At 44.3% G+C, this 26857-nt stretch overlaps 1 protein-coding gene across 2 annotated transcripts in view; it reads right to left on the bottom strand.

Moving 5' to 3' along the window:
- Positions 1–410: 410 nt before the first annotated feature.
- The window catches only part of LOC137415568 (uncharacterized), an 88521-nt gene continuing 62074 nt past the window's right edge, over positions 411–26857 (bottom strand). For both annotated transcript variants that reach the window (XM_068101166.2, XM_078780790.1), the window contains exons 3-4: positions 3134–3271; positions 411–2998 (exon numbers count right to left, since the gene is read on the bottom strand). In XM_068101166.2, the coding sequence (XP_067957267.2) occupies positions 2298–2998; positions 3134–3271 (839 nt within the window). In that variant the 3' untranslated portion in view covers positions 411–2297. The remainder of the gene's footprint in view (positions 2999–3133; positions 3272–26857) is intronic.

A 26857-nucleotide genomic window follows, 5' to 3' on the forward strand; every position in this document is an offset into this window, starting at 1 on the left:
TTCATGCACCCTCCATTCACACTTCGCAGCTACCGAGGACGATATAAGGGTGAGATCCAAAGGGGACAACTTCCCCGTAGATGGATTGATACAAGTCCCCGCTCCATCATTTAGTAACACCATATCAAATTCGTCCATTAACTCCTTGATGCATCCACCATTTCTATCCGTGGTTCTGGAGCCCCAAATAATGTTATGGCTGTTAAAGTCACCACAAAGAAAAACCACCCCTCCACATTTCCTAAAAATCTCCTGAAATGCCTTATCCCAAACTGTTGGCAGGATTGTAAAAGTTTATAATTGTAATCTTTCCCCTTGTGCCATGCATGAATGGAAATCATATTATCCTCAAATTCAACCGCGCATTCCATTGCCGTGAATTACATATTCACAAAAACACAGACAGTGCATTTGTACTTTGAGGACCTCTCTTTATTGTGAAACCATTCATAAATTCAAGTTTCATGAAAAACGTGGGCAGGAGCCTTTTTCTGATAAACAATTTTACAACAAGGGTGTTCTCCCAACATCACACATGACAATGAAACATGGACTATAGCAAAGATCGAGTAAAAATTGATGTCTAAACTGCCATGGAAAGCTGCCATCTGAGCATCTTACTATAATTCACCAAATATCTGTCCATCCGTTCCCAGGTACCGCAAAAACGGCTGAACCAATCGCAGCAAAATTTTGGGTGGGTAATCCTGGGACCCCCTGGAGTAAAATAGGCTATTTTGTTTTTCCAATTTTTCCAAACACTATGGAATAATATTTGCCGATATGAACAGTGATGTGGCTTTTATTGAAATTCTACAAATACTGTTTAGATTTTGATGATTTGCATGTGATGATTTAACGGATGTTTATAGAAATCGTTTAAAATTTAAAAAAAACCCTGCAATTTCTGATATTTTGCCTTTTCATTTGGGCCTCCCGATTGAAGCCCCCACCCGTAGGCTGGGTACCATTGATAGTAACCAAAAAGCAACAAGAAAAACAACTAAATCAGAGAAAAAACAAATTTTCTAGACACTGGTCACAATCAAAAAAACTCCAATGGAACTTGGCTGGATACATGGCAAGGACAGACAAGAATTACAAACTGGCAACCCAAGGAATGCCCTGGAAGAAGCACGATGAGAGATCCAAAATCAGATTGAGAGATTAAGTTTTGTTACCATTTGACATTTTGGCTTCAAATTTTCAACAATCCTCTGTGATGAGAATATGGAGAATCAAACTAATAAATTTTACATTTTTTAGCTGTCGTTTTCTTTAACTTTAGTTTGAGTACAGAGTGGATGCGGATGGGATTAGCATTTTGAGATTCTTGTTGCCTTTTGACACCAGTTTGCAGTCATTGTTGTGGACATTCTGGATACAGATGGTACTCCAAGGAGTGGTGCTAACAAGGAAAATGTCCAAAGGTCTGTACGCTTTCACGATAGCTTTCTCCTTACTGGTTCACTGAATACCTTGCCTACTGCTGAGGATCGCTTGCAAGGGGGGAACGTACAACCTCATACAGGTAATGCCACGTGAATTTAACAAACCTTTATCAGCAAAACTCTTCCCACAGTCAGCGCACTTTTTTACGCGAGCACTCCAGCGTGGGTTGCACTGTGGAAGTTCAAGCTCCATTTTGAAATAAAGTCCTCGTCACAAATATAACATTTGTAAGGACACTCATGTTGGTTGTTATCTCCATATGTGGGTTTTTGAAGGTGGGAGGAAGTTCTCCCAGAACTCAAAATCTCCACCTCCTTTTTCGGTAAAGGATCATTATTCATGAACCAGATTGTGAAACTTCATTCTCATAACTTTGTTCCAAGGGCTCATTTTAGAATCCTCACTGAACCTCTGACAGCCTCCACCTGCAGCACGTTTGTCGTGAAATTCTCCGGAATGCTTTTTAAGTGCTCAGTTGGGGTTTTCTTGATCATCCGGATTCCCTGTTGCTCCGACTATCACTGGTACAATAATTTCATGTTTCTTCAATTTCAAAATCCTCTTGATGTCATTTTTCAGATCTTGGTATTTCAGATTTCAGCGCTCCTGTATGGATCTTCATATGTATTTTCAAGCTGTCTTTTTAAGATAAACCTTTATCACATAATCGAGCATTTGTGTGGTCACTCTCCAGCATGGACCAGCATGTGCAATTTAAAATGGCTTTTTGTCAAGAAACCTTTATCACATATCGAGCATTTGTAAGGACGCTCTCCTGTATGGATCTTCATATGTAATTTCAAATTGCTGTTTAGAGAGAAACCTTTATCACATATGGAGCATTTCTAAGGGCGCTCTCCTGTATGGATCCTCAAATGTATTTTGAAATTGCTGTTCAGAGAGAAACGTTTATCACATATCGAGCATTTGAAAGGTCGCTCTCCTGTATGGATCATCATATGTTTTTTCAAATCGCTGTTTTGAGAGGAACCTTTGTCACATATCGAGCATTTGAAAGGTCGCTCTCCTGTATGGATCATCATATGTTTTTTCAAATTGTTGTTTTGAGAGAAACCTTTGTCACATATCGAGCATTTGTGAGGACGCTCTCCTGTATGGATCCTCATATGTGATTTCAAATGGGATTTTTGAGAGAAACCTTTATCACATATCGAGCAGGTGTAAGGACGCTCTCCTGTATGGATCCTCATATGTTTTTTCAAATTGCTGTTTTCAGAGAAACCTTTATCACATATCGAGCATTTGTGAGGACGTTTTCCAGTGTGGATCCTCATGTGTATTTTGATGTTACTCGTTGAAACAAAATCCATTCCGCACACATTACACTTGTAACATATTTGCTTTTCTTGAACCTTTTTGTGTTTGTTTAATTTCATATTAATCTTGGTGTTGTGAGACCCAGACAAGCATTTGTATTTTATAGGAAGGGAGTCTTGATCTCGTGATTGTTTCTTCAAAAAAGGCTTCTTCCTCACTGGCAAGCTGCGACTGGACCTTATTTGTCCCATATTATTTGTTGATTGTCCTACAGAAACAACGAACACAATATTTTCTTTTTTTGGTCAACATCAAAACGCAAAATATTTAACAATTTTCTGAAAATTATATATTTTCTCAACACAAAAGATTGTATGTTAATTTTTTTTACATTTCCACTCACCAGTTGCAAAACAGGAAGCACTTCCGTTTGTCATGTGAATATCTGAACCTTCCTTTACAGAAGCACATTTTGACTCTTCTGTGACAGATGAATCGTTGTCGTGTTGTTTGCCTTCCACATTTACAGGAGAGACATCACCTGTGTACAAATCAGCGTCAGTCTTTTGCTGGGAAATGAGATAGAGAATCATCCAGAGTTCATAGAACATGTTACACCACACAATGTATACTTTAATTTAAATATAATAATGTTAAAAATAAAGATTGTTAAAGAAAAATTCCGGATGTTAAGCCCGATTGAAGCAGTCTTCCACATCACCCATATACACCACCCTATTTAACATGTGCAAATACTGCTAAACCGGAGGTTATTGGAAATAAGAAGAAGGCGATTTGTGTTCAAAAGTGTTCAAGTATTTACTTCAATTTAAATAAAATAAAGATTGTAAAAAAAATTTTAATTATTATTTTGGAATTTACTGGTGTTGCAGTATCGATTACGGTAGATCACTATATCTAACACGTTACATTAGTTATTTGTGCGTGTTGTTTGTGTCCGTTATGATGTCATTCCAAACAGTAAGTTTCCTGTTTGGAATGATTTTCAATGTTGTTTGACTGCCAAGCCGGTAAATAGAGTGAAAATATTGTTGCAGACGCGGGGTTTGGGGCGCATCAGGTGTGGGACTTCTTGGACCCTCCCCGACCTCTGAACCTACAGATCGCCGTGCCGTGGATAGGTTCGCGGCCCGACGGGATGTTAAGCAACTACTGACATCGATTGACGCCGCCAAACATAGTGAAGCAATTGATCTCGGCAGGCGTGAACATGGCAGGAACAGGCAGCTTCTCCTTGGGTGCCCAGCACGTTCAAACAGCAGTGATTGCTCTGGCGTTGCAACTTTTAAGCCGCTTCTGTACTCAATACTCCATCCGAAGTAAACTCAATACTCTATCCGAAGTAAACTCAATACTCTATCTAAAGTAAACTCAATGCTCTTTCCGAAGTAAACTCAATACTAGATCCGAAGTAAACTCAATACTAGATCCGAAGTAAACTCAATACTCTATCCGAAGTAAACTCAATACTCTATCCGAAGTAAACTCAATACTCTATCCGAAGTAAACTCAATACTCTATCCGAAGTAAACTCAATACTCTATCCGAAGTAAACTCAATACTCTATCCGAAGTAAACTCAATACTCTATCCGAAGTAAACTCAATACTCTATCCGAAGTAAACTCAATACTCTATCCGAAGTAAACTCAATACTCTATCCGAAGTAAACTCAATACTCTATCCGAAGTAAACTCAATACTCTATCCGAAGTAAACTCAATACTCTATCCGAAGTAAACTCAATACTCTATCCGAAGTAAACTCAATACTCTATCCGAAGTAAACTCAATACTCTATCCGAAGTAAACTCAATACTCTATCCGAAGTAAACTCAATACTCTATCCGAAGTAAACTCAATACTCTATCCGAAGTAAACTCAATACTCTATCCGAAGTAAACTCAATACTCTATCCGAAGTAAACTCAATACTCTATCCGAAGTAAACTCAATACTCTATCCGAAGTAAACTCAATACTCTATCCGAAGTAAACTCAATACTCTATCCGAAGTAAACTCAATACTCTATCCGAAGTAAACTCAATACTCTATCCGAAGTAAACTCAATACTCTATCCGAAGTAAACTCAATACTCTATCCGAAGTAAACTCAATACTCTATCCGAAGTAAACTCAATACTCTATCCGAAGTAAACTCAATACTCTATCCGAAGTAAACTCAATACTCTATCCGAAGTAAACTCAATACTCTATCCGAAGTAAACTCAATACTCTATCTGAAGTAAACTCAATACTCTATCCGAAGTAAACTCAATACTCTATCCGAAGTAAACTCAATACTCTATCCGAAGTAAACTCAATACTCTATCCGAAGTAAACTCAATACTCTATCCGAAGTAAACTCAATACTCTATCCGAAGTAAACTCAATACTCTATCCGAAGTAAACTCAATACTCTATCCGAAGTAAACTCGATACTCTATCCGAAGTAAACTCGATACTCTATCCGAAGTAAACTCGATACTCTATCCGAAGTAAACTCGATACTCTATCCGAAGTAAACTCGATACTCTATCCGAAGTAAACTCGATACTCTATCCGAAGTAAACTCGATACTCTATCCGAAGTAAACTCAATACTCTATCCGAAGTAAACTCAATACTCCCTCCGAAGTAAACTCAATACTCTATCCGAAGTAAACTCAATACTCTATCCGAAGTAAACTCAATACTCTATCCAAAGTAAACTCAATACTCTATCAGAAGTAAACTTAATAATCCATCTGAAGTAAACGCAATACTCCATCCGAAGTAAATGCAATACTCCATCCGAAGTAAACTCAATACTCCATCCGAAGTAAACTCAATACTCCATCCGAAGTAAACTCAATACTCCATCCGAAGTAAACTCAATACTCTATCCGAAGGAAACTCAATACTCTATCCGAAGGAAACTCAATACTCTATCCGAAGTAAACTCAAAACTCTATCCGAAGTAAACTCAATACTCTATCCGAAGTAAACTCAATACTCTATCCGAAGTAAACTCAATACTCTATCCGAAGTAAACTCAATACTCTATCCGAAGTAAACTCAATACTCTATCCGAAGTAAACTCAATACTCTATCCGAAGTAAACTCAATACTCTATCCGAAGTAAACTCAATTCTCTATCCGAAGTAAACTCAATACTCTATCCGAAGGAAGCTCCCCTCCTCCTCCCCCTCTGTGGAGATGTTCGGCGGTGCATCCGTAACCAGTCAATTAATTTAAATTTTCGCATCGACTTTCTACGAATTTCCTACGGGGAACTCCGACGAGTTCTCCACACCCACTGCTCATGCTGCGGAACCTCTGTCGACGTCACACACATAAGCACCGCCCCATAACCTTCACCACGCCCACTCTCGCACCGTGGTACTTCCCCCAAACCATGCACGCTCACAAGCCACCTCCTGGACGAGCGCACAACTTACACACACCGGCCGTCTCACGATCCCTCGCACACCATTTATTCACACAATGCACTCCACATTCATTCTCACTCCATTCACACACATAGGTCATCCCATGACAGTTTACACACGACTTTACATATGAGCCATCCCACGGAGGTTCCACAGCTGAATTTGTCATTCATGTCGGATGCACGCTCAGCCGCACACCATTCCTTGGGAAATCTTTGTTCAATCATCTGCACGTGGGCATTTGTCCCGGCATGGACCATTCACACACCGTGACATGCAGTGCATTGAAATCTGACCTCCCTTGGACAGGTACGGATTACAAACCAGAACATTCTGGAATTTTATATTTTTCCCGCTCGGGCGGCTCAACCCTTCCGTCAGTCAAGCTAACGGCTACCCATGTCTGGGTCTGTGCATAACCCGTACTCTCGCTCGTTCCTGCACTCCACTCTGCACGCTCCCGGCACACACTCCGTTACACTCATGCTCAGCACTCCAAGGAACCCCGGTTTTTTTTATTCCACCCAAGCTCGGCACACACCCTTTCACACCATGCATTCGCTCCAGCTGACACAGCCTCACCTCGTCGGACTCCGCTTTGATCGCTCATCTCCTCTCGACCTGCACCTGACATGCGTTATCCCGATCTTTACACTTTTTGCTGCACATTCCATGATCTCCTCCTTAACATTCTTTGCCCTCTTCTTGTCTCTAATCATTCTTATTTACCTTCATCCATTTCATCTTTTATCTTTATTATTTCCCGCTTTGCCCCCCCCCCCCCTTCAGTTCTTTTTCTGAGATTACTTTAGTGTCTTCCATTCGTTCTTTCATTTTCTGTTCTATCTTCTCTATTGTTCGTCCCATTTCTTCTGTCTTCTATGTTAGGTCATCATGTCCCATTTCACATTCCTTCTTACTTGCCAACATTTCCCTTTTTACGTCCTTCTGAGCTGCCCTTAGATCCTGTATTTCTTCTGATTTGCTCGTTCAGTTCTTTTTGCCCATCTGCAAATCCTTTTACTACCTGTTTAAGTCCATTTACCTCTTCTTTAATCCCATTTATCTCCTCCATAATTCTAGCCTCACCCGTCTGTCTTGTTCCGGACACCGTCCTCATCTCCCCCTATACAGCCTCGAACGTTGCGGCTATCTCATTGCCCGTAGCCTTATCAGCCTTTACGCCTGCCTGTCCCGCATGGTTGTCATGCCTTATGCCAGCAAGCCTGTCGACCCACTATTCTGTGCCATTAGCGAAGCCTGTGGGGGAAGCTTGAGGAGGGGGGGGGGGGGGGTGGCTGAGAGGGGAGGCTTGGGTCCTCGATCGCCATTGGCACCTCCACTGTTGCCCATCCTGGTCCTGCTCCCACAAAGTTACATTCATATACAGCTTCCTGGGACATTAGCTCTTCAATATCCTCCTCAAATGAGGCCTAACCCTAACCCTAACCCTCAAATAAGGCCACCAGGACCTGCTCACCTTGGCTTGACAAAGCTGTATAATTCTTTTAAGTACAATTTCACCCTACACTCATTACGATTTTTGGGATGCCGCTGACAGCGGGGGAGGAACATGTCGGAATCGTGCAATTTGTGACACCTTTTTGAAATTTGGCACGATGTTTGGGCTGGGCACGGGATTTTCAAAAACCACTGGCTACAAGTTGGCGCACACCCCTGGTGGCCGACACACCAGATTAGAAGTTGGTACTTCACTTATTTTTCAAGATATTCTGCTCACAAGGTTCAGACATACATGGCGGTGACCATGTTGGATTTTGACGTGGCGACCCAATTTTCAATAGCGTTCTTCCTTATGCCTAGATACACCCACACACCAGATTAGAAGTTGGTACTTCGCTTATTTTTCAAGATATTTCGCTCACAATGTTCAGACATATATATGGTGGCGGCCATCTTGGATTTTGACGTGGCGACCCAAGTTTCAATGGCGTTCTTCCTTGTGCCTAGATACACCCACACACCAGATTAGAAGTTGGTACTTCGCTTATTTTTCAAGATATTCAGCTCACAAGGTTCAGACATACATGGCGGCGGCCATCTTGGATTTTGACGTGGCGACCCAATTTTCAATAGGATTCTTCCTTATGCCTAGATACACCCACACACCAGATTAGAAGTTGGTACTTCGCTTATTTTTTCAAGATATTCCGCTCACAAGGTTCAGACATACATGGCATCAGACACACATGGCGGCGGCCATCTTGGATTTTGACGTGGGTTGCACCCACACCAAATTCGAATGCGGTCTTTCGCTTACGCACGCACGCATGCACGGGAAAACCATAGTCCCCCTTTCGCTCCGCGGTGCGACGGGGGACAAAAACCAGAAGAATACCTTCTAGTCTTACTCCTTGGGTCAGATATCGTGTATGGAGGGGAAGAAACTGCCAAATGTGTCGAGCGACTGAACATTGCTCAGGTGGAACAACCTGATAGACCCTCAGACCACATTCTATGGTAATATCTGTGGAAAGGGCTCAAGGAAGCAACAGAGAGGCAGATTGATAGAGGTTCCAGGGATGATGCCAATGTCGAGGATTTGTGGAGAGAGATTGTCATAGCGTTACTTGCCTATACGCTGATATCGTCACCCGTGTACACGTATGTATATATATATATATATATATATATATATATATATATATATATATATATATATTGTTGTGGATATGAGGATTGTGTTTTTTTTATTGTTTTATTGTGGACCCTCCTTCCTCCAGTTGTGTATAAAGGTCAAAGTGCATCCCGTAATTAGGTCATAAACAATCACGTTAGCCAATCATAGATTTCCTCCTTGTTGATAGTTATTTCCTTATTCTGTGTATTAGGCTAAGGATTTGTCTTCCATTAATTGACACTCCATTGCACCGAATTCAAATAGATAGATCCCCTTTCATTCCCATTCCCAAAGCCTTTCCTGCCAACTGCATTCGCCGCAGCTGCTGGGCGGTTTTCACCACGACTCCATTAGCCACGAGGTGGGCTTGGAGAAGAAGGGGGAGGAGCCGCCGAATCCAGGGCGTGGCCCGCCCATCGTCATCAAGGACGGAGCCAGAGAGCCCGTGCCGACCAATCAGGGCCGAGGCGAACTCACCGAGGGGCGTGTTCTAGAGGCCGGCGGTTTGATTGCCCGCGGCGTTTAAAAAAAGCGCGCGCGGAAGCCTTTGGAAGAAGTGCCAAGAAAGAGTTGGAAGAAGTGCCAAGAAAGAGTCGCAAGGAGTGCCAAGAGAGAGTTGCACAAGTGCCAAGAAAGAGTTGCACCAAGGTTCCAAGAAAGAGTTGCGCCAGAGAAGAGTGATGAGTTCTGGGTTCTGAGTACAAAAAGGAGTCCAGACGAGCTTGGTAAAAGGAGAGGAAGGGATCCCCACCAAGAGTTGCGCCCGTTCAGTTTTGGCTCCACCAGCAGTTTTGACTCCACCAGGCAGCTTCGACCCGTTACCCCACGGGAACCGGATTGCGGTGGCATCGGTGGCCGTCGAGGTCCAGCCCGAACCATCTACCCCAGCTGAACCTTCCCATTCCTCCTTCCAATCATTCCTGCCTGCAAATTCCCCATTCGTGTGAGTCCGTCTTTTGTTTGTTCTGTCCAGGGTATAAGTTAAGCCTGTTTAGATAAGCTAGCGATTTTCACTGTGTCCGCTTCTTCTTCTGTAAATTATTTTCTTATCTTTCCTCCTCCTTGGTTTCTTTCAATTGTGTAAATAGTAAATAAATAATAGTAGTATTTCCAACCTTTTGCCTTCGTCTCCCTCTTCTTCACATCCGTGTCGTCTTTGTCTTTTCCCCATTGAAAACCTGTGGCACGATTTGGCCCACGTTTAAGGAATCGGGTCTTAGTCATTGTTAATAGTTCGGGCCGTGGTCGCCATCCGCTCGGCAAATCAACACCTTATCCGCGGTCCGCAACAATATATATATATATATATATATATATATACATATATATATATACATATATATATATATATATATATACATATATATATATACATATATATATATATATATATATATATATATATATATATATATATATATATATATATATATATATACACACACATACATACACACACGCACACACACACACACACACTACAGGTCAAACGTTTTAGAACACCTCAATCTTTCCAGTTTGTATTGAAATTTAAGCAGTTCAAGTGCAGTGAATAACCTGAAATGGTACAAAGGTAAGCAGTAAACTGCTCGAGGTTAAAAAATAAGTTTAGGTGAGCAAAAACGGGAAAATAATGTAAATTGCACAGTTATATTGTAAAAAAAACAAGGCCTTCTTGAGGGAACAAGTAATGGGTAAACAACTTACAGCTGTTCTGCAGCAATGTAAGTAAATTAAGCCTTGAATGTTGATGCAAACAATTCCTACAGGTGTCCCAACCTCTGCTGATTACTTGATTTAAAACCCCCTGTCTGTATAAAAGCAGTATTGGAACAGACTGTTATTACACCCTCTGAAGCATTATTTGGACAATTAAATATTGCACTGCAGGAAGTAGTATATTGGAAACTGGAGGAAACTCTGACAGGAAGAGGTCTGGCAGACCCAAAGCCACAACAGAATCAGAAGACAAGTTTCTGAGAGTCAACAGCTGGCGTGATAGGCGGCTCACAGGACAACAGCTTCAAGCACAGCTTAACACTGGTCGAAGTAAGCAAGTCTCGGTTTCAACTGTGAAGAGAAGACTTCGAGCTGCAGGTTTGACAGGTCGTGTGGCAGTAAGAAAGCCATTGCGAAGAAGGTAAAATAAGAAAAAGACGCTTGCCTGGGCCATGAAGCACCGCCAGTGTACCACTGAAGACTGGAAGAAGGTCTTATGGACCGATGAATCAAAATTTGAAATCTTTGGTTCATCACGCAGGGTTTTTGTATGCCTTCGAGTAGGCGAAAGGATGGTTCCTCGGTGTGTGACACCAACCGTCAAACATGGAGGAGGAAACGTGATGGTCTGGGGCTCTTTTGCTGGATCAAGAGTCGGCAACTTGCACAGAGTGACTGGCACCCTGAACCAAAAGGGCTACCACAGCATTTTGCAGCGCCACGCAATACCCTCTGCTATATGCCTAGTTGGTCAGGGGTTCATCCTACAGCAAGATAATGACCCTAAACACACCTCCAGGCTATGTCAAAACTACCTTCGAGGAAAAGAACAAGACGGCAGGCTTCAAATCATGGAATGGCCAGCACAGTCGCCAGACTTAAACCCCATCGAGCTGGTTTGGAATGAACTGGACAGAAGGGTGAAAGCAAAGCAACCTACAAGTGCAACACATTTGTGGAAACTTCTGCAACAGTGATGGGAAGAACTTCCCGAACAATATTTGATTTCCATTGTAGAAAGAATGCCACGGGTGTGTTCGGCGGTTATATCTGCAAAAGGTGGCTACTTTGCTGAGTCAAAAATTCAAATTAAATTTTGTTAAACAAAATTATGCCATGATTTCTTTAGATCTCCAATTGTTTATTTGTTCTATGCTTAATTTCAGAGTACAATGAGACACGAAGCTGCGTAAATTTCAATAAAAACTGGAAAAATTTAGGTGTTCTAAAACTTTGGACCGGTGGTGGATAGACAGACTTGGCATTTAATATGGAATATTTTTTTTTCCTTGACTTGGATTTACTTTCTTAACTCAGTATGTCAATCTGGTGAGTTTCTTTTACACTTTGGTGATTTATTTGTTAAAAGAACCATGTCACTGATTGTCTGTCGCAGCAAGAAGTCAACAACAGGATTATATCACAGGTGGCGTGGCAAAATGTACGGACAGGTGCATTTGACGATTGGCTTCACAGTCGGGTATACAAGGGTTGTTGCGTTCTGTATTATTGGAAAACAACTGCTGCACGTCTCTAAAAGGGATTGCCGCTTCCTCTGGAGATGGTCTGTCAACTCGACAATGCTGTTTGTCATGGAGTGGTGGCTTTACGAAATTACGGCATGAAAGAGCGTGCTATTGCTCGGCAGTATCGCATCACTCAAGGTCAGGTGTCAAAGATCCTGAAACGAAATGCTCAGAGGGGTGTCCCTACTCCAATACCGAGGCCAGGACATCCCCGCAGAACCACAAGAAGGGATGATCGCCAGCTGCACCGGTTAGTCCGCAATGGACGTACCAAGTCAGCTAATCGGCTTAGGCCTGAGTGGCAGCAACTGACAAATGTGCCTGTATCCAGAAGGCTAGTCAAACAACGACTGGTTCAAGCAGGCTAACGTGCGAGGCATCCCCTGAGAAAGCCACGTCTGACCAGACAACACCGCCAGCGCCGATTGCAGTGGGCCAGAGAGCACCGTCAATGGCAGCCAGGACACTGGAATCACGTGATCTTCAGTGACGAGTCTAGATTTCTGGTCTATCGTCAAGATGGCTGCATCCGAGTGCGCAGACAAGTGCATGAAGCCTACAACAAAGATTGTATAGTGCCAAGAGTCCAAGCTGGAGGTGGTGGGGTGACCGTTTGGGCTGCTTTTCATGCAGGGGGAAAAACTGACCTGGTTGTTCTGAATGGAAACCTGAACCAGTTCAAGTACAGGGTCATTCTGTAAGAAGCATTGCTTCCATTTGCTCGTGCAGCCTTTCGAGGAAACGTTTTCTTCCAAGATGACAATGCACGGCCTCATCGTGCTCGCATGATCCAACACTTTCTTGCTGACCGTGGTGTGGAGCATATGGATTGGCCTGCCATGTCCCCGGATATGAATCCGATAGAGAACTTGTGGGCAGAATTAACGCGTCAAATCGACCACTTGGACCAGGAGCCGACCTCTGTGCGTGAATTGCAGCAGGCTATTGTCACTGCATGGCAAGCGATTCCTGTCCAAACCTTGGCAAATCTCATGAACAGCATGCCTCAACGTGTACGTGCTCTCCTGAATGCCCGTGGGGGTTACACGAAGTACTGAACTGTAATTTTACTGTCCGTAATCCCAGTCGTAATTTAACTTTTGTTTTTGTTAAAAAAAAATTGGCTAATGTGCAAAATAAAGAGATACTTCTGGAAAACGTACAGAAGTTTAACACAGTACTGTCCATGAATTGAGTTCGATATCAGTTTACATCACTCTCAAGGATCAATTTATTTGTTTCGAAATGTCAAATGTGGATTTTGTTTCTTGTAAAGGTCAGATAAACAAAATCTAGAATAATTTCAACATAATTCCAATGAACTTTTGGTTCTAAGACATCTTGAAAAGTAAGTTCACCCCCACAAAAAAAATATTCCATATTAAATGCCAAGTCTATATATATATATATATATATATATATATATATATATATATATATATATATTGTTGCGGATATGGGATTTGGCCTCCATCCATATCCGCTTGTAAATATTCCCCTATTTCCCCAATACTTCCCAACTATCCCCAATCCCCCATTCCCTAGTCCCATTTTCTGTAAACAACACTCTGTAGAACCGACCTTCCCCTATTTCCCCCATTAAATGTCGCACCCAGGTTCACCGCATCTCACGTAGACAACTATAGGACATCTTGCTAGTTATTCTTAGTCTATGTCAGTTAAGGACTCGTTTCCATTAATTCTGACTCTTCGTTGCACCAGAATGTGATTGTATGGCACCGTTAGAAAGTTTAGGACCTCCCAATACCTCCCCGCAGCTCTTCCTCATGGTACAACAACAACAACAACAACAGCGGCGGCGGCGCGGGGAGTGTGCGTCCTCACTCCGGCTTGGTTAGCCGCCATTGAACATGTGCTCCGACGGGGTTACCACGCAGGGGCTCGCCGTCAGCTCCTCGTCAAGGGCGGAGCCCGGTAACCCCCCGCACCCAATAGAAGTGGCGGACTGATTCCATCTGGGGCGGAGCTAACGAGCCGAGGGCGTGTCACTCCCCGCTGAGCATGCGCAGAAAAGAGGGAGGTGACGTCAGATGCGCCCCCAGCTTGGAGAGAGAAGACGCCACCTCCGAGCGCTGAAATACCTCCCCGCATCTCTGGACCGGACCGTGTTGATTCTGCCCCTGAGCCAAGGTGCACCTTGAGCTATCGACTGCCTGTCCTTCCCTGCCATCAATCCCCGTGTAAGTCAGTCTTGTCCCGTTTGTCTGTGGTCTGTCGGGGATAGATAAGACTGTGTCTAAGTGCCCATCTTTCTGTGCTTTACCTCTTACCGTGTAATCTACCCGTTTCTGCATCACCAATATTATATCCTCCTCCGGAGGTCTTGAGAACTGTACCCCTTGTGTCGTTGCATTTATCCCAGCCGTTGTGTCCTTTCCTTCATTGATTTAGCATAGCGCGACTTGGTCAACGTCGAGTGCAATCGGGCGGGATAGGGTTCTAATCGGGGAGTAACTGTGCGGATGCGGTAATACCAAACCGCTCGGTAAACTAACATCTAAAACCGCGTCTGTAACAATATATATATATACATATATATATATATATACATATATATACATATATATATACATACATATATATATATACATATATATACATATATATATACATACATATATATATACAAACATATATATATACATACATATATATATATACATATATATATACATACATATATATATACATACATATATATATACATACATATATATATTATCGGAGTGAGTGCTATCGAGAGTGAGTCGGTCGTAGCGCGTGTGCGAGGGAGCACATGGAAGCGCGTAGTGAGGAGTGTTACAGAGGATGTAACGAGAGAGTGTACACCTGTGGTGAGTGTTACGGCGGAAGTAGCGGGAGTGTGCGCAAGAGGATGCGCGAGAAAGGTGTGTAACGGACAGGTGCATGGGGAAAGAGTGCGTTGTCAAGAGTGAGGGAGAATGCACACCTGTGGTGAGTGTTACAGAGGGTGTAACGGAAGAGTGTGCGCGAGAAAAGTGTGTAACGGACAGGTGCATGAGGAAAGAGTGCGCTGTCGAGAGTAAGGGTGAGTGCGCTGTCAAGAGTGGTGGTGAAAGTAGTGCGAGTGACACGGAGCGTGAGTTGGTTGTGACAGGTGAGAGAGGATGTACACCTGGAATGGAAGGATGCACACCTGGAATGGTAGAGCGTGTGTGGGAATGCACACTTGAGTTGGTAGTGAGGCACGTGGTTGGGTGTGCGAGTGAGAGCACACCTGTGATTGTCACAGAGGAGGTGACCGAGCAGGGGGCGCGAAGAGGTGTGTTGGTGAGGTGTGCGAGCGACGAGTGTGTGCAAAGGTGTTCGGTGGTCAGGTGTGTGACCAAGTCTGTGAGCGGAATGAGTGTACCTGGGTGTGGAAGAGAAGGTGCAATGACGAGGAGCATGGGAATAGCTGGATGTATGAGCAAGAAAGGGGTAGCGTATGCGTGTAAGCATGCAGGTGAGGCATCGACGGTAACCGGGTTAGCGGTTAGAGCGACTTATAGCCGAATCGGGCCCTTGGTGCGTGCCGGGCTTCGCGTGCCGCGAGAACCAGCGGGGATCCGAACCACGGCGGGTTCGAAAGGACCGCCGTACGCGATCCACGCTGGGCCTCGCTTGGAACGGCCGCGTCCATGCTCCACTAGGCGGAACGGGCAGCCCGATCGGAAGGGTCGTCATGGCGACCACCTTTTGTTGAGACGTTCCGGCAGGTCGAGATCGGGCCATTGGACGGCTCGGTGCCGAGATGGTGCGTGGGATCTCGGCCCGGGTAAGCCTCCTTCCCTGCACCGAGTGCCGGACGCATCCAGCCGCCGGCACCAAACAACCCGCATTCATTGCTCGGCTTTACGAAGCCGGGCTGTAGACGTGAATTGGCGCACCGAGAGGATCTAATAAGTAGACGGGTGATGAGGTTAGTGTTTTGGACCCAAAATTAGAAAAAGGCAAAATTTGATGATTGGAATAGAATTGGCAGTAATTGGCAAATTTTTGATTTGTTGGAATTTGGTAAGCAAAATTTATAGTAAGAGATGCCCCATGTGAAGGGATGGCCAATCCACCATCCCTCACAGGCGGGGGGCAAAGGAGCACTAGGTTTATGGGGTTGATGGCAGTGAAAACTAGCCCGGGTGGGTTTGGATAATGTGTAGGGCCCTAGAGATTGACATTAGGTAACGTTAAGATTAGGTAGTGACAATGACACCTGTAGTGGGGACGCAGGTAGATTAGTGTGGATTATAATGACGTGGTATGTGCTTAATTTAAAGGGAAGACGGGGAGCACTAAGTTAGCAGGGCAACAGGTAGTTAGATGATGCCGTGTGAGTGTTGGAGGTGTATTCAAGTGTATTGAGCAGTGTGTGAGGAACAGGTGTGATTGAACAGGTGTGATTGCACAGGTGTGCAACTGAACAGGTGTGTGGAGCAGTGTATGAGTGAGTGAAGGTGATGGGTGTTGTGTTGACCAAATGGTCCAGGAAGAGGAGGAGGGTGCAGGTGGCACCAGGTGTGAGTGCACAGGTGTGCAACAACAGGTATGAGGAACAGGTGAATGGAATAAATGGTAGTGTGGAGTATATGGAGTATTGGAATGGATGGTAGTGGAGTGAATATGGCGGAAACAATGGAGTGGAGTGGATGGTGCGAAGGTGTGAATGGGGGAAGAGTGGACCCCCATCACGAATACCCAGGGCGGGTAGTGTAAGTGTTAGGTAGAGGGTATAGGTAAATTGTGGTTGGATATTGGCATCTGTGGTGCGGGTGGAAGAATGATGTTTGGATGGGTGCATTAGTGTTGTGGAAATGGCTGGGCGTGTAGCCTGTTAGTGTGTGTAGTTGGTTTGGGCACTCCACCACTGTGAGGATGGAGGCCGCAGGTGGGCTCTGGGAGCCGGTAGAGTTGTTGTGGATGGGGCCCGAGGATCCGGAGGACGGACCCAGGTAGCCCAGTGCCAGAGGGCACCAGGGGGTGACAGAGCCAGGAGGGGCCTTCCCCAATTAGATAGGTTAGGGTGAGGAGCTAGGTAAGCTCGGGTGGCAACTACAGTGGTGGAGGTGTGCAGGTGGGTAGACCTGCTGGGAGAGCTACACGTCATAGCCCAGAAATTGTGCAAGGGCACCGGGAGATGAATCGGGGGAGTGAGACCCCAAATTGAGAAGCACCACAGTTGGTCAATGGGAATTGGTTTTTAGAACCCATAGTGTAAGTTGGCCAATGGATTGGCAGGGAGAGACCCCGGGTAGTGTAAAGTGTGTTAAAATCATTTAGAGGATAGTTAGGATGAAGGATCTCCTCGCACCATCTGCATCCACTCACCTGAGGTGACAGGTACTCCACACCATGCCAGGTTGTTTTTATTATTTTTATGATGCAGATGTTTGGATTGTGAGACGCATCATGACGTGGGTGTGACATTGTGCTTTGTTGTTCCATCTCTTCCTCCTTATGAGGATTGATGACGAATTGGGTGATGGCAAATTTTGGATAGAGGGATTGTGGTGACGAATTTGGTGTAAGGGAAATGTGGGGAAGACATGACAGCAGCGACGAATTTGTAAATGTGTAGATTTTGTAAATATGGGGTAAGGGCAAGGGTAGTGTAGGTGACAGGGGGGGTGACGTACGGTAGGGACGAGCTTTCTCACTTCGCCCTCCGTACGCATTTCGCCTTGCATTGCCTTATTGATGTGTACCCTTGTGACCTTACCCCTCGCTCATTTGTCTTTCCCCTTTTGTCTCCCACATGACCTGTGCGCCATTGGGCGCCGAGGGGAGCGTGCGTGAGTCGGCCATTGTGCGCCCGGAACTCTCAGAACCAGCTGTCTGCATCGATGCACCACATGATGGACCACATGTCTGTGGCCGAGCACCACTTCTGGACCCCATGGGTTGGGGCATGGCCCCTCTGCTGGAACCGGCCATGAGGGCCCGAAATCTTGCTGGCGGACCTTGGCCACAGGGCACCGATGCCCCACAGGTGAACCACACGTAGTCGGACCTGTGGGCCATAAATAAAGATAAATAAAATGGACACGTTTGGGCAAGCTTTATTGCAAATAGGCCGCCAGTAAGAAAATGAAGGAAAAGACAACATCTGGAAGAAAGTAAATAGCCAGCAGAGGGAGCCGAAGAGCAAGAGATCACCTGCAGGGTTAGGGGTTGTTGATTTTATTTTTATTCATTGAACACTGATGAACTGTGGTGACTGCACCGATTGGTGCTTGTTGGTGCATTATAGGTGCTTTCATGGTGCATTGATGCAGAGCAGACTGTCTCCCCCCCAGAAAGAACAGATCACAGGTCCTGGGTTAGTTTGTAAATAAAAGTAGCGTCAATTGTAAATAATGCTCCCCACCGTCAATGTGTAGTTTGAAGACCATTCCGCAATTCGGTTAACTGTGGGCGTAAGTCTGTTAGACAGGGTGCAATGGAGCAGCGGGACACATTAATTTATGTTTTAAAACTGTCGCACTCAGGGTCAGGTTAAAAGTAGAGGGAACTACACCTACGTGTCACACTAAATTAAAGTTATAGGCCCGGGCCGTGCCTAAGAGGAGGAGGGTGCAGTGTTGCGGATATGAGGACTGTATTTTTTTTGTATTGTGTGTTTTATTATTATTATTGTTTATTCTGCGCCTCCTGCCTCCGGAGTTGTGTAAAGATAAAAAGGGCGTCTCGGTAATTAGTCCATAAAGCATCCACGTCAGCCAATCATAGAATACCCCTGTTCAGTAGCTTATATCTTATTATGTGTTTTAGAGTAAGGCCTTGTCTTCCATTAGAATAATACTCCATTGCACCGAGTGAAAAAGAGATAGATTCCCTTCATTCCCATTCCCAAAAACCTCCATTCCCCCTTTCGTCGATTGGCAATTACATCCCCTCCAATTGCCGCCATTGACCACGAGGCAGGGTCGGAGAAGAAAGGCGTGTCTCCACCTCGTCATAGAGGGGAGGAGTGAGCCAGCCCCACTCGACCAACCATGAACAAGGGGTTTGGTTTGAGAGGGCGGAGGAAGAGCGTTTGGGGGAGGTTCGCAAAGGTTGAGGGGCGGGGCCTATATAACCCGCCGGCGGGGCGTTCACAAAGGAGTTGAGACAAGGAGGGAGGAGACAAGAGCTGGGTCGTCAGAGCTGAGCTGCGTGCTTGAGCCACCGAAACTGCATCTACAGCAGCTCGAGCCACCGAAACTGCAGCCACAGCAGCGTGGGGCCTGGACGGCAGTTTGGAGCAGGGCCGCGAAGGAACGGCGGCTGCCCAACGAGCCGATCGTGCTGCAGGACCAGTTGGACCTCCCTATCCCGCCAGCCATCCACCTGCCATCCCTATCATCATTCCCCGTGTAAGTGTGTTCGTAGTCTGTCTTTTGTCTTGTCCCTGGGTAGTAAGTAAGCCTGTTAGATAAGCTAAAGATTTCACTGTGTCACCTGCGTCTCATGTCCCTGTAAATAAACGTGACTGCTTTCTTTTTGCTTATATGTGTGAATAATAATAAACCCAGTTACTCCTCCGTACTTCTTCTTCTTCTTCATTCTCGTTCGGTCGCTTTAGAGGTTTCCATATTGAGTAGCTGCGGCGCGATACGGCCAAAGTTTGGGGTGAATCGGGTTTTAGTTAGGGGAATAACTGTTCGGCCGCGGTTACACCACCGCTCGGTCAAAATAACATCTAATTAGTGTAGGCTGGTATGTCATTTCGTGTTTTTTTTTTGTTAAAAGCAAAATTCCACTTGATTCCTTGTCTTTGGGGTGTCACATGTTCGAAAAAATAGGTTGTTAATTTTTTTAAACGGATTAAGGGTGTCAAATCCAAGATGGCCGCCAAAATATATACATTCCATTAAAACTGGTATTCTGAACACAGTATGAGGTCCAAATTAATGATAATACCCATAATTTCAATACCAAGGAGTTCAAAATCAAAATCTAAATCCAAGATGGCCGCCACTTCTTAAATAACCACAGTACATAAACTTAATGTTCTTGATAACACAAATTGTGAATGATGAAATAGGTCCATTTTGGTGGTAATGCCCACATAAGTAATGCTAGGCCGTTGGGGAAACATGTTACTGATTCGTTGAAATCGGTGGATGCCAGCCATAGTGAGAAATAGTGAGAAAATCCAATATGGCTACCACTGTTTTACACAAAGGTCCACATTGCTATAACAATGATAGCGTAATGTAATTTCCTGTTTGACCATATTTAAATATTCCTGTCTCACAATCATCCGTTTTACCTTACAAGTCCTCGTGTTCATCTCCCACAATGTTCTGAGCTGATTGTTCATTGTTGCTACAGCCGTAGTTCAAACAGCTACAGACCTCTGTGCATGGGAGTTTATTGCTGCGGCAACTACAGGAGTTTCCTTTGCATCCTGATTTGCAGCCACATTTTACCAGCTTAGTCACGGCCTCTGGTGCTGGAGGGTTCAAACACATCACCGGAAGAAATCTATTTTCCTCTGACTTCCATCCGTAGTCAGTGGGAGAAGGAAGGGACGGTTGACTTTCGCATGCCTGCATCCATATCATTGCAATATAATGTGCTCGCAGAATGTGTGGTGTCAATGATCCAGAGGTTGGAGGCAGACTCTCTCCCTCGGCCTGTCGATTTGAGTACAAGAACCATCGTAGTGCATTTACTTTGGTGTGTGTTTTGGATCTGTACAACAAGCAAACGAACCTTTCCAGTTGGTCAATTGCGTTTGGAGAGGGTGTAGCAGCAGATTTGCCAAGTGAAGCAAGTGAATCCAGTATCATATCATCGCAGGACATGAACACCTTCATACACCAGTCCTTTGTCCTGCCGGCGAACCTGCCACACATATCTGATCCTGTGAAAGAATGAAACCCGAGAATAGCTGAGGCGCGGTTAACTCCTAACTTTTCAAAGATAGGTTTGACTGCAATTTTCCTATTCAGTTTTCCTTTTCCGGTAAGGAAATATGTCTCAGCAGATAGCTGTGGATACATGTGGATCATCAGCAAGAAGACATCAGTATCTGGAGAGTCTATTACAAGTTCTACATCGCCGTTAACTGTTAGGGCATGGAGCAAGAGTAACGTATCCGCTTCTTCATGACCGTGTTTTACCAATTCATCAGGCACACTTACATTGCCTTTTGTCTCAGTGCCGAAGGTTACCATGAACTTCTTCAATTTGTTGGCAGAGCTGTTGCTGTGATCCAGAGTCTTTGCAGCTAAATACTCTACAAGTTCTGCCTTGGTTTTGACACTTGAAAGGAAGTCCTTCAAGGAAATATTCTGGATCAGTGTACTATCTTGGATGTGATAGTAGGTCGAGTTTCCCTTTGTTCTCTTTTTTCTCATTTGCTCTTTCAGAGAACTTTCGACGTATCTGTCAAATACCAGTCTTACTTCGTCATAGTTAGCTGCAATCCTGATAAGCTTTTCAAGAAATGACGGCAAAATCACTGCATGTTTTCATTTTGTCTGTCTTGGAGATGGAGTTAACGAGGGCCATGCCATCTATGACTACAACTTTAAATTTCTCAGACATGTCGGACATGTCAGTTGAAGCTTCTTGCTCAGGCTGCGCTTCTTGTACTTCAGGCGCCTCGGCTTGGGGTGGTACTTCAGTTTGGGAGTTTTCACTCAATACTTGGTCGCCAGAAACACTCGGTATGGCATTAGCTGGATCGCTTGTGGCTTCTGTTGGGCTAGGTTGCTCCTTGGTAACTAGCGCTTCAAGATGATGAAGGACCTTAGCCTTGTCATATGCTAGGAGAAGTGACCCATCCGAAGCGAAAAGGGCACGTGGAACAATTCCAAATTCATACTTCCCAATACAGTCCTTTAGATCAAGGTCTGGACGGCTTCTTGATGCTACTATAAACCTCTGTAGGAGTCCTCGTTCTTCTTTGACTTTAATGAGTTTGTCACCTGCTTTCACTTTCTTCACTGTGTTGGCACTTTTGAAAGTGCCTATGTTCTTTCTCTTCATTGGATCCCACACTGAAAGTTTTCCTTCTGTAAGGCGTTCTTTGACAAATGTCTGGAACAACTGTTGTCCGATGGCATCGCGGTCTACTATGTCCTTTGTTACCTTTTCATCAATTACTTTCTTGGTAAGAAGGTTACACAGGTCACTCTCATCGGTTACGAATGGGTCTCCATGAACAACAAATACCTCTGTCAATCTAGCGGAATTTCTCATTACTCGGGTGGACTTTCCCCCTGTGATCTCGTGGTGTTGGTCTCTGGTATCAGCACCTTCCATGCCATATTCTCTTTGAAACTCCTCTACTAGATTAGACAAGTCAGGTGCAATCAGGAAGAAACGGTCTAGAGCTCTCTCAATTTGGGTTATTCCAGTAATGCCTCCAATGACCTTGAGTTTGCGGTTCTCCTGCTCAATTCCGTGATCTGGACCTATTGAAGTGAATGCAGCAATCCCCTTCGTCACACAGAAATTTCCTTTCAGGAGTTCTGCCCAGACATCTGGAAAAACTTGTTCTGTTTGCTGCATTGTTGACAGGTACAAAGGGAGCAAACGTGCGGAGTTCAGGTGGCCGTGAGCAAAGAAGTACTTGATAAGAGCTTCAGTGCTTTCCATATGCAGCAGCAGGTCCCGTTGTCTGGTAGCTCTAATATACTGAAGGATAGTTTCAAACTGCCTCAAGTAGTTACGGATGTAGTGTTGAATTGGTGCTGGATTGCTTTCAAACTGTTCCAACTTTGTGAGGATATCTCTAGATTCGAACATGGTCATGGTTTCTCTGACGGCATCTCTGAGGTTTTGACGGTTGCCTGTGTTCATGCTGATATCTTTCTGATATGCTTTTTCCAAATCAATGGACGCTTCACTTAGGAACACTTTCTCTTTGGTGCTTTTGTTAGGAACCTGTCAAAGTAGAGATGGTATAGAGCAAGCAATGTTACAGTATGTGCTTCTAGGGACCTGTAGAGATGTTTTCCATTTAGGATTTGCGTTACGGTTGTTGGAGAATATAGTCCAGCTTCGACCCAAGCCTGGTCAATGCCGCTTCCTTCTGCCATATTGAAATTGAATTTGAATTTTTACTGCCATATTGAAATTAATTGTTTTTGAACTCCTTGGTATTGAAATTATGGGTATTATCATTAATTTGGACCTCATACTGTGTTCAGAATACCAGTTTTAATGGAATTTATATATTTTGGCGGCCATCTTGGATTTGACACCCTTAATCCGTTTAAAAAAATTAACAACCTATTTTTTCGAACATGTGACACCCCAAAGACAAGGAATCAAGTGGAATTTTGCTTTTAACAAAAAAAAAACACGACAGCCATTTTTAAGACATAGCAGCCTACACTAAATCCGCGGTCCGTAACAATATATATATACAGACTTGGCATTTAATATGGAATACTTTTTTTGTGGGGTTGGAACTTACTTTTCAAGATGACTTAGAACCAAAAGTTCATTGGAATTATGTTGAAATTATTCTAGATTTTGTTAATGTGACCTTTAAAAGAAACAAAAACCACATTTGACATTTCGAAGCAAATAAATTGATCCTTGAAAGTGATGTAAACTGATATCGAACTCAAATCACGGACAGTACTGTGTTAAACTTCTGTACGTTTTCCAGAAGTATCTCTTTATTTTGCACATTAACCAAATATTTTTTCAACAAAAACAAAAGCTAAATTATGACAGGGATTACGGACAGTAAAATTACAGTTCAGTACTTCATGTAACCCCCACGAGCATTCAGGAGAGCAAGTACACGTCGAGGCATGCTGTTCACGAGATTTGCCAAGGTTTGGACAGGAATCGCTTGCCATGCAGTGACAATAGCCTGCTGCAATTCACGCACAGAGGTAGGCTGCTGGTCCAAGTTGTCGATTTGACGCGTTAATTCTGCCCACAAGTTCTCTATCGGATTCATATCCAGGGACATGGCAGGCCACTCCATATGCTCTACACCACGGTCAGCAAGAAAGTGTTGGATCATGCGAGCACGATGAGGCCGTGCATTGTCATCTTGGAAGACACAGTTTCCTCGAAAGGCTGCACGAGCAAATGGAAGCAATGTTTCTTCCAGAATGACCCTGTACGTGAACTGGTTCAGGTTTCCATTCAGAACAACCAGGTCAGTTTTGCCCCCTGCATGAAAAGCAGCCCAAACGGTCACCCCACCACCTCCAGCTTGGACTCTTGGCACTATACAATCTTCGTTATGGGCTTCAGGCACTTGTCTGCGCACTCGGACGCGGCCATCTTGACGATAGACCAGAAATCTAGACTCGTCACTGAAGGTCACGTGATTTCAGTGTCCTGGCTGCCATTGACGGTGCTCTCTGGCCCACTGCAATCGGCGCTGGCTGTGTTGTCTGGTCAGGCGTGACTTTCTCAGGGGACGCCTGGCACGATAGCCTGCTTGAACCAGTCGTTGGTTGACTAGCCTTCTGGATACAGGCACATTTGTCAGTTGCTGCCACTCAGCCCTAAGCCGATTAGCTGACTTGGTACGGCCATTGCAGACTAACCGGTGCAGCTGGCGATCATCTCTCCTTGTGGTTCTGCGTGGACGTCCTGGCCTCGGTATTGGAGTAGGGACACCCCTCTGAGCATTTCGTTTCAGGATCTTTGACACCTGACCTTGAGTGATGCCATACTGCCGAGCAATAGCACGCTGTTTCATGCCAGAATTTCGTAAAGCCACCACTCCATGACAAACAGCATTGTCAAGTTGACGGACCATGTCCAGAGGAAGCGGCAATAACTTTTATAGACGTGCAGCAGTTGTTTTCCACTAATACAGAACGCAACAACCCTTATATACCCGATTGTGAAGCCAATCGTCAAATGTACCTGTCCTTACATTTTGTCACGCCACCTGTGATATAATCCTGTTATTGACTTCTTGCTGCGAAAGACAATCAGTGACATGGTTCTTTCAACAAAGACATCACCGAAGGGTAAAAGAAACTCACCAGATTGATATACTGAGTTCAGAAAGTAAACCCAAGTCAAGAAAAAAAAAATTCCATATTAAATGCCAAGTCTGTGTGTGTGTGTATATATATATATATATATATATATATATATATATATATATATATATATATACATACATTCCTATAATAAATTATTTTGCAACAGTATGAACTTGGTCAGATGATCATTCTTTGGGGGGTAAACCCCGACACCAACTCCTGTCCCACCAGAATGGCAGCACGTTGCTGGATTCTGTCAAGAAGGGAAAGGTGAGGTGAGAAGCCGGAGCACCAGCCCAAATATGGCATTGACACTCCATAACAGGACGTATAGTGGCCTTGTATAGATGGAACATAGCAGCTTGAGAAAGGTATCGCTGAGCATGGAATAAGCTGCCAAGGCACTGGGAGGCGCTACCAAATATGTACTTTTCCCAGCTGAGGTTTGAGCTGATATCCAATCCAAGCAGACGGCTAACAGGGAGTTCCTGCAAAGGTGAAGAATCCATAGACAGTGTCGGAAAATAAGGTGATCATGAACTAGAAACAGATAACAAGTGGGTATTTTTTGGTTGAAATAACAAGCCAGTCTTTTCCGCAGTTCATCACACTCTCTAGGTCCTGATTGAGAGTGGTACTCGCATGGTCACGGGTAGGAGGAGACAAGGTTCCTGGGTAGGTAGTAGACAGTGTTGAGTCATCTGCATAAATGCTTAATTGAGAAAGAATATAATCGGGCAGATCATTGATATATAACATGAACAACATTGGAACCAACAGACAGACCCCCGAGGAACACTCACATTCGTTTTATGGACAGGGGATTACTGTCACTCATGCACTACAGATATTTGACAGTTTGAATTCGGACCTGAACTAAAATGTAATCGGCTTGTTCTCGTCACCGAACCAACTCGCCCACCAAGTTCATTCGTAACTTGTCCATGACTTTATTAAATATCATGTTATATATCGCTTTTCGCCTGATCTCTCAATAGTGAAGAATCACTTGAAAATTAAATAATTATCGTGTACAACAAACAACATGCATTTTAAAGGCCATTTTCCCTGCTAGAGCGGGGGTTAGCCTTGCGGTCCCCATGACAATCTTCTCCATTTTGCCCTATTTTCTGCATCTCTCCTTGTTAACCCCCTTGCCCGCATTTCTTCTTCCACCATCTTTAGCCAATTCTTTCTCGGTCTTCCCCGTCTTCTACTTCCTTCTACATTCATTTCCATCACTCTTCTCAACCAGTCACTTTCATCCTTCCTCAACACATGACCAAACCATCTCAACCTGTTCCTCTTCACAGCATCAATCACAGGCTCTATTCCCATCATCTTTCGCAATTCATCATTTGTCTTCCTCTCTCTCAACGATACTCCGCACATCCGTCGAACCATTCGCATTTCCACCCTTTCCAACCTTCGTTGCTGCTCTACGTTCATTACCCATGTCTCGCTCCCATAAATCATAACACTTCTCACACATGCAGCATACACCTTTCCCTTCAGCTTCAACGACACTCCCATCATCAGCACGCCACTCAATTCCCGAAACTTCTTCCATGCACATCTCACTCGAGCAACCGTTGCCGAGTCTGATCCACCTTCTCCATTCAGCATGTCTCCGAGGTAGCAAAATGTTTTCACACCTTCCAGCTTCACGCCATCTCCAAGATCCAACTCAGCATTTCCTCCATCTGCAGCTCCCTCTGTGCACACCTTACATTTGAATGTAGCTGCCACACTGGTTAATGACCCTCTCAGACCACTACATTTTTGATGAACCCACTCAGCGCACATTGTACAC

The sequence above is a fragment of the Myxine glutinosa genome, chromosome 6 (genome assembly GCF_964187855.1).
Source record: "Myxine glutinosa chromosome 6, kmMyxGlut1.1, whole genome shotgun sequence".
Lineage (NCBI taxonomy): Eukaryota > Metazoa > Chordata > Myxini > Myxiniformes > Myxinidae > Myxine > Myxine glutinosa.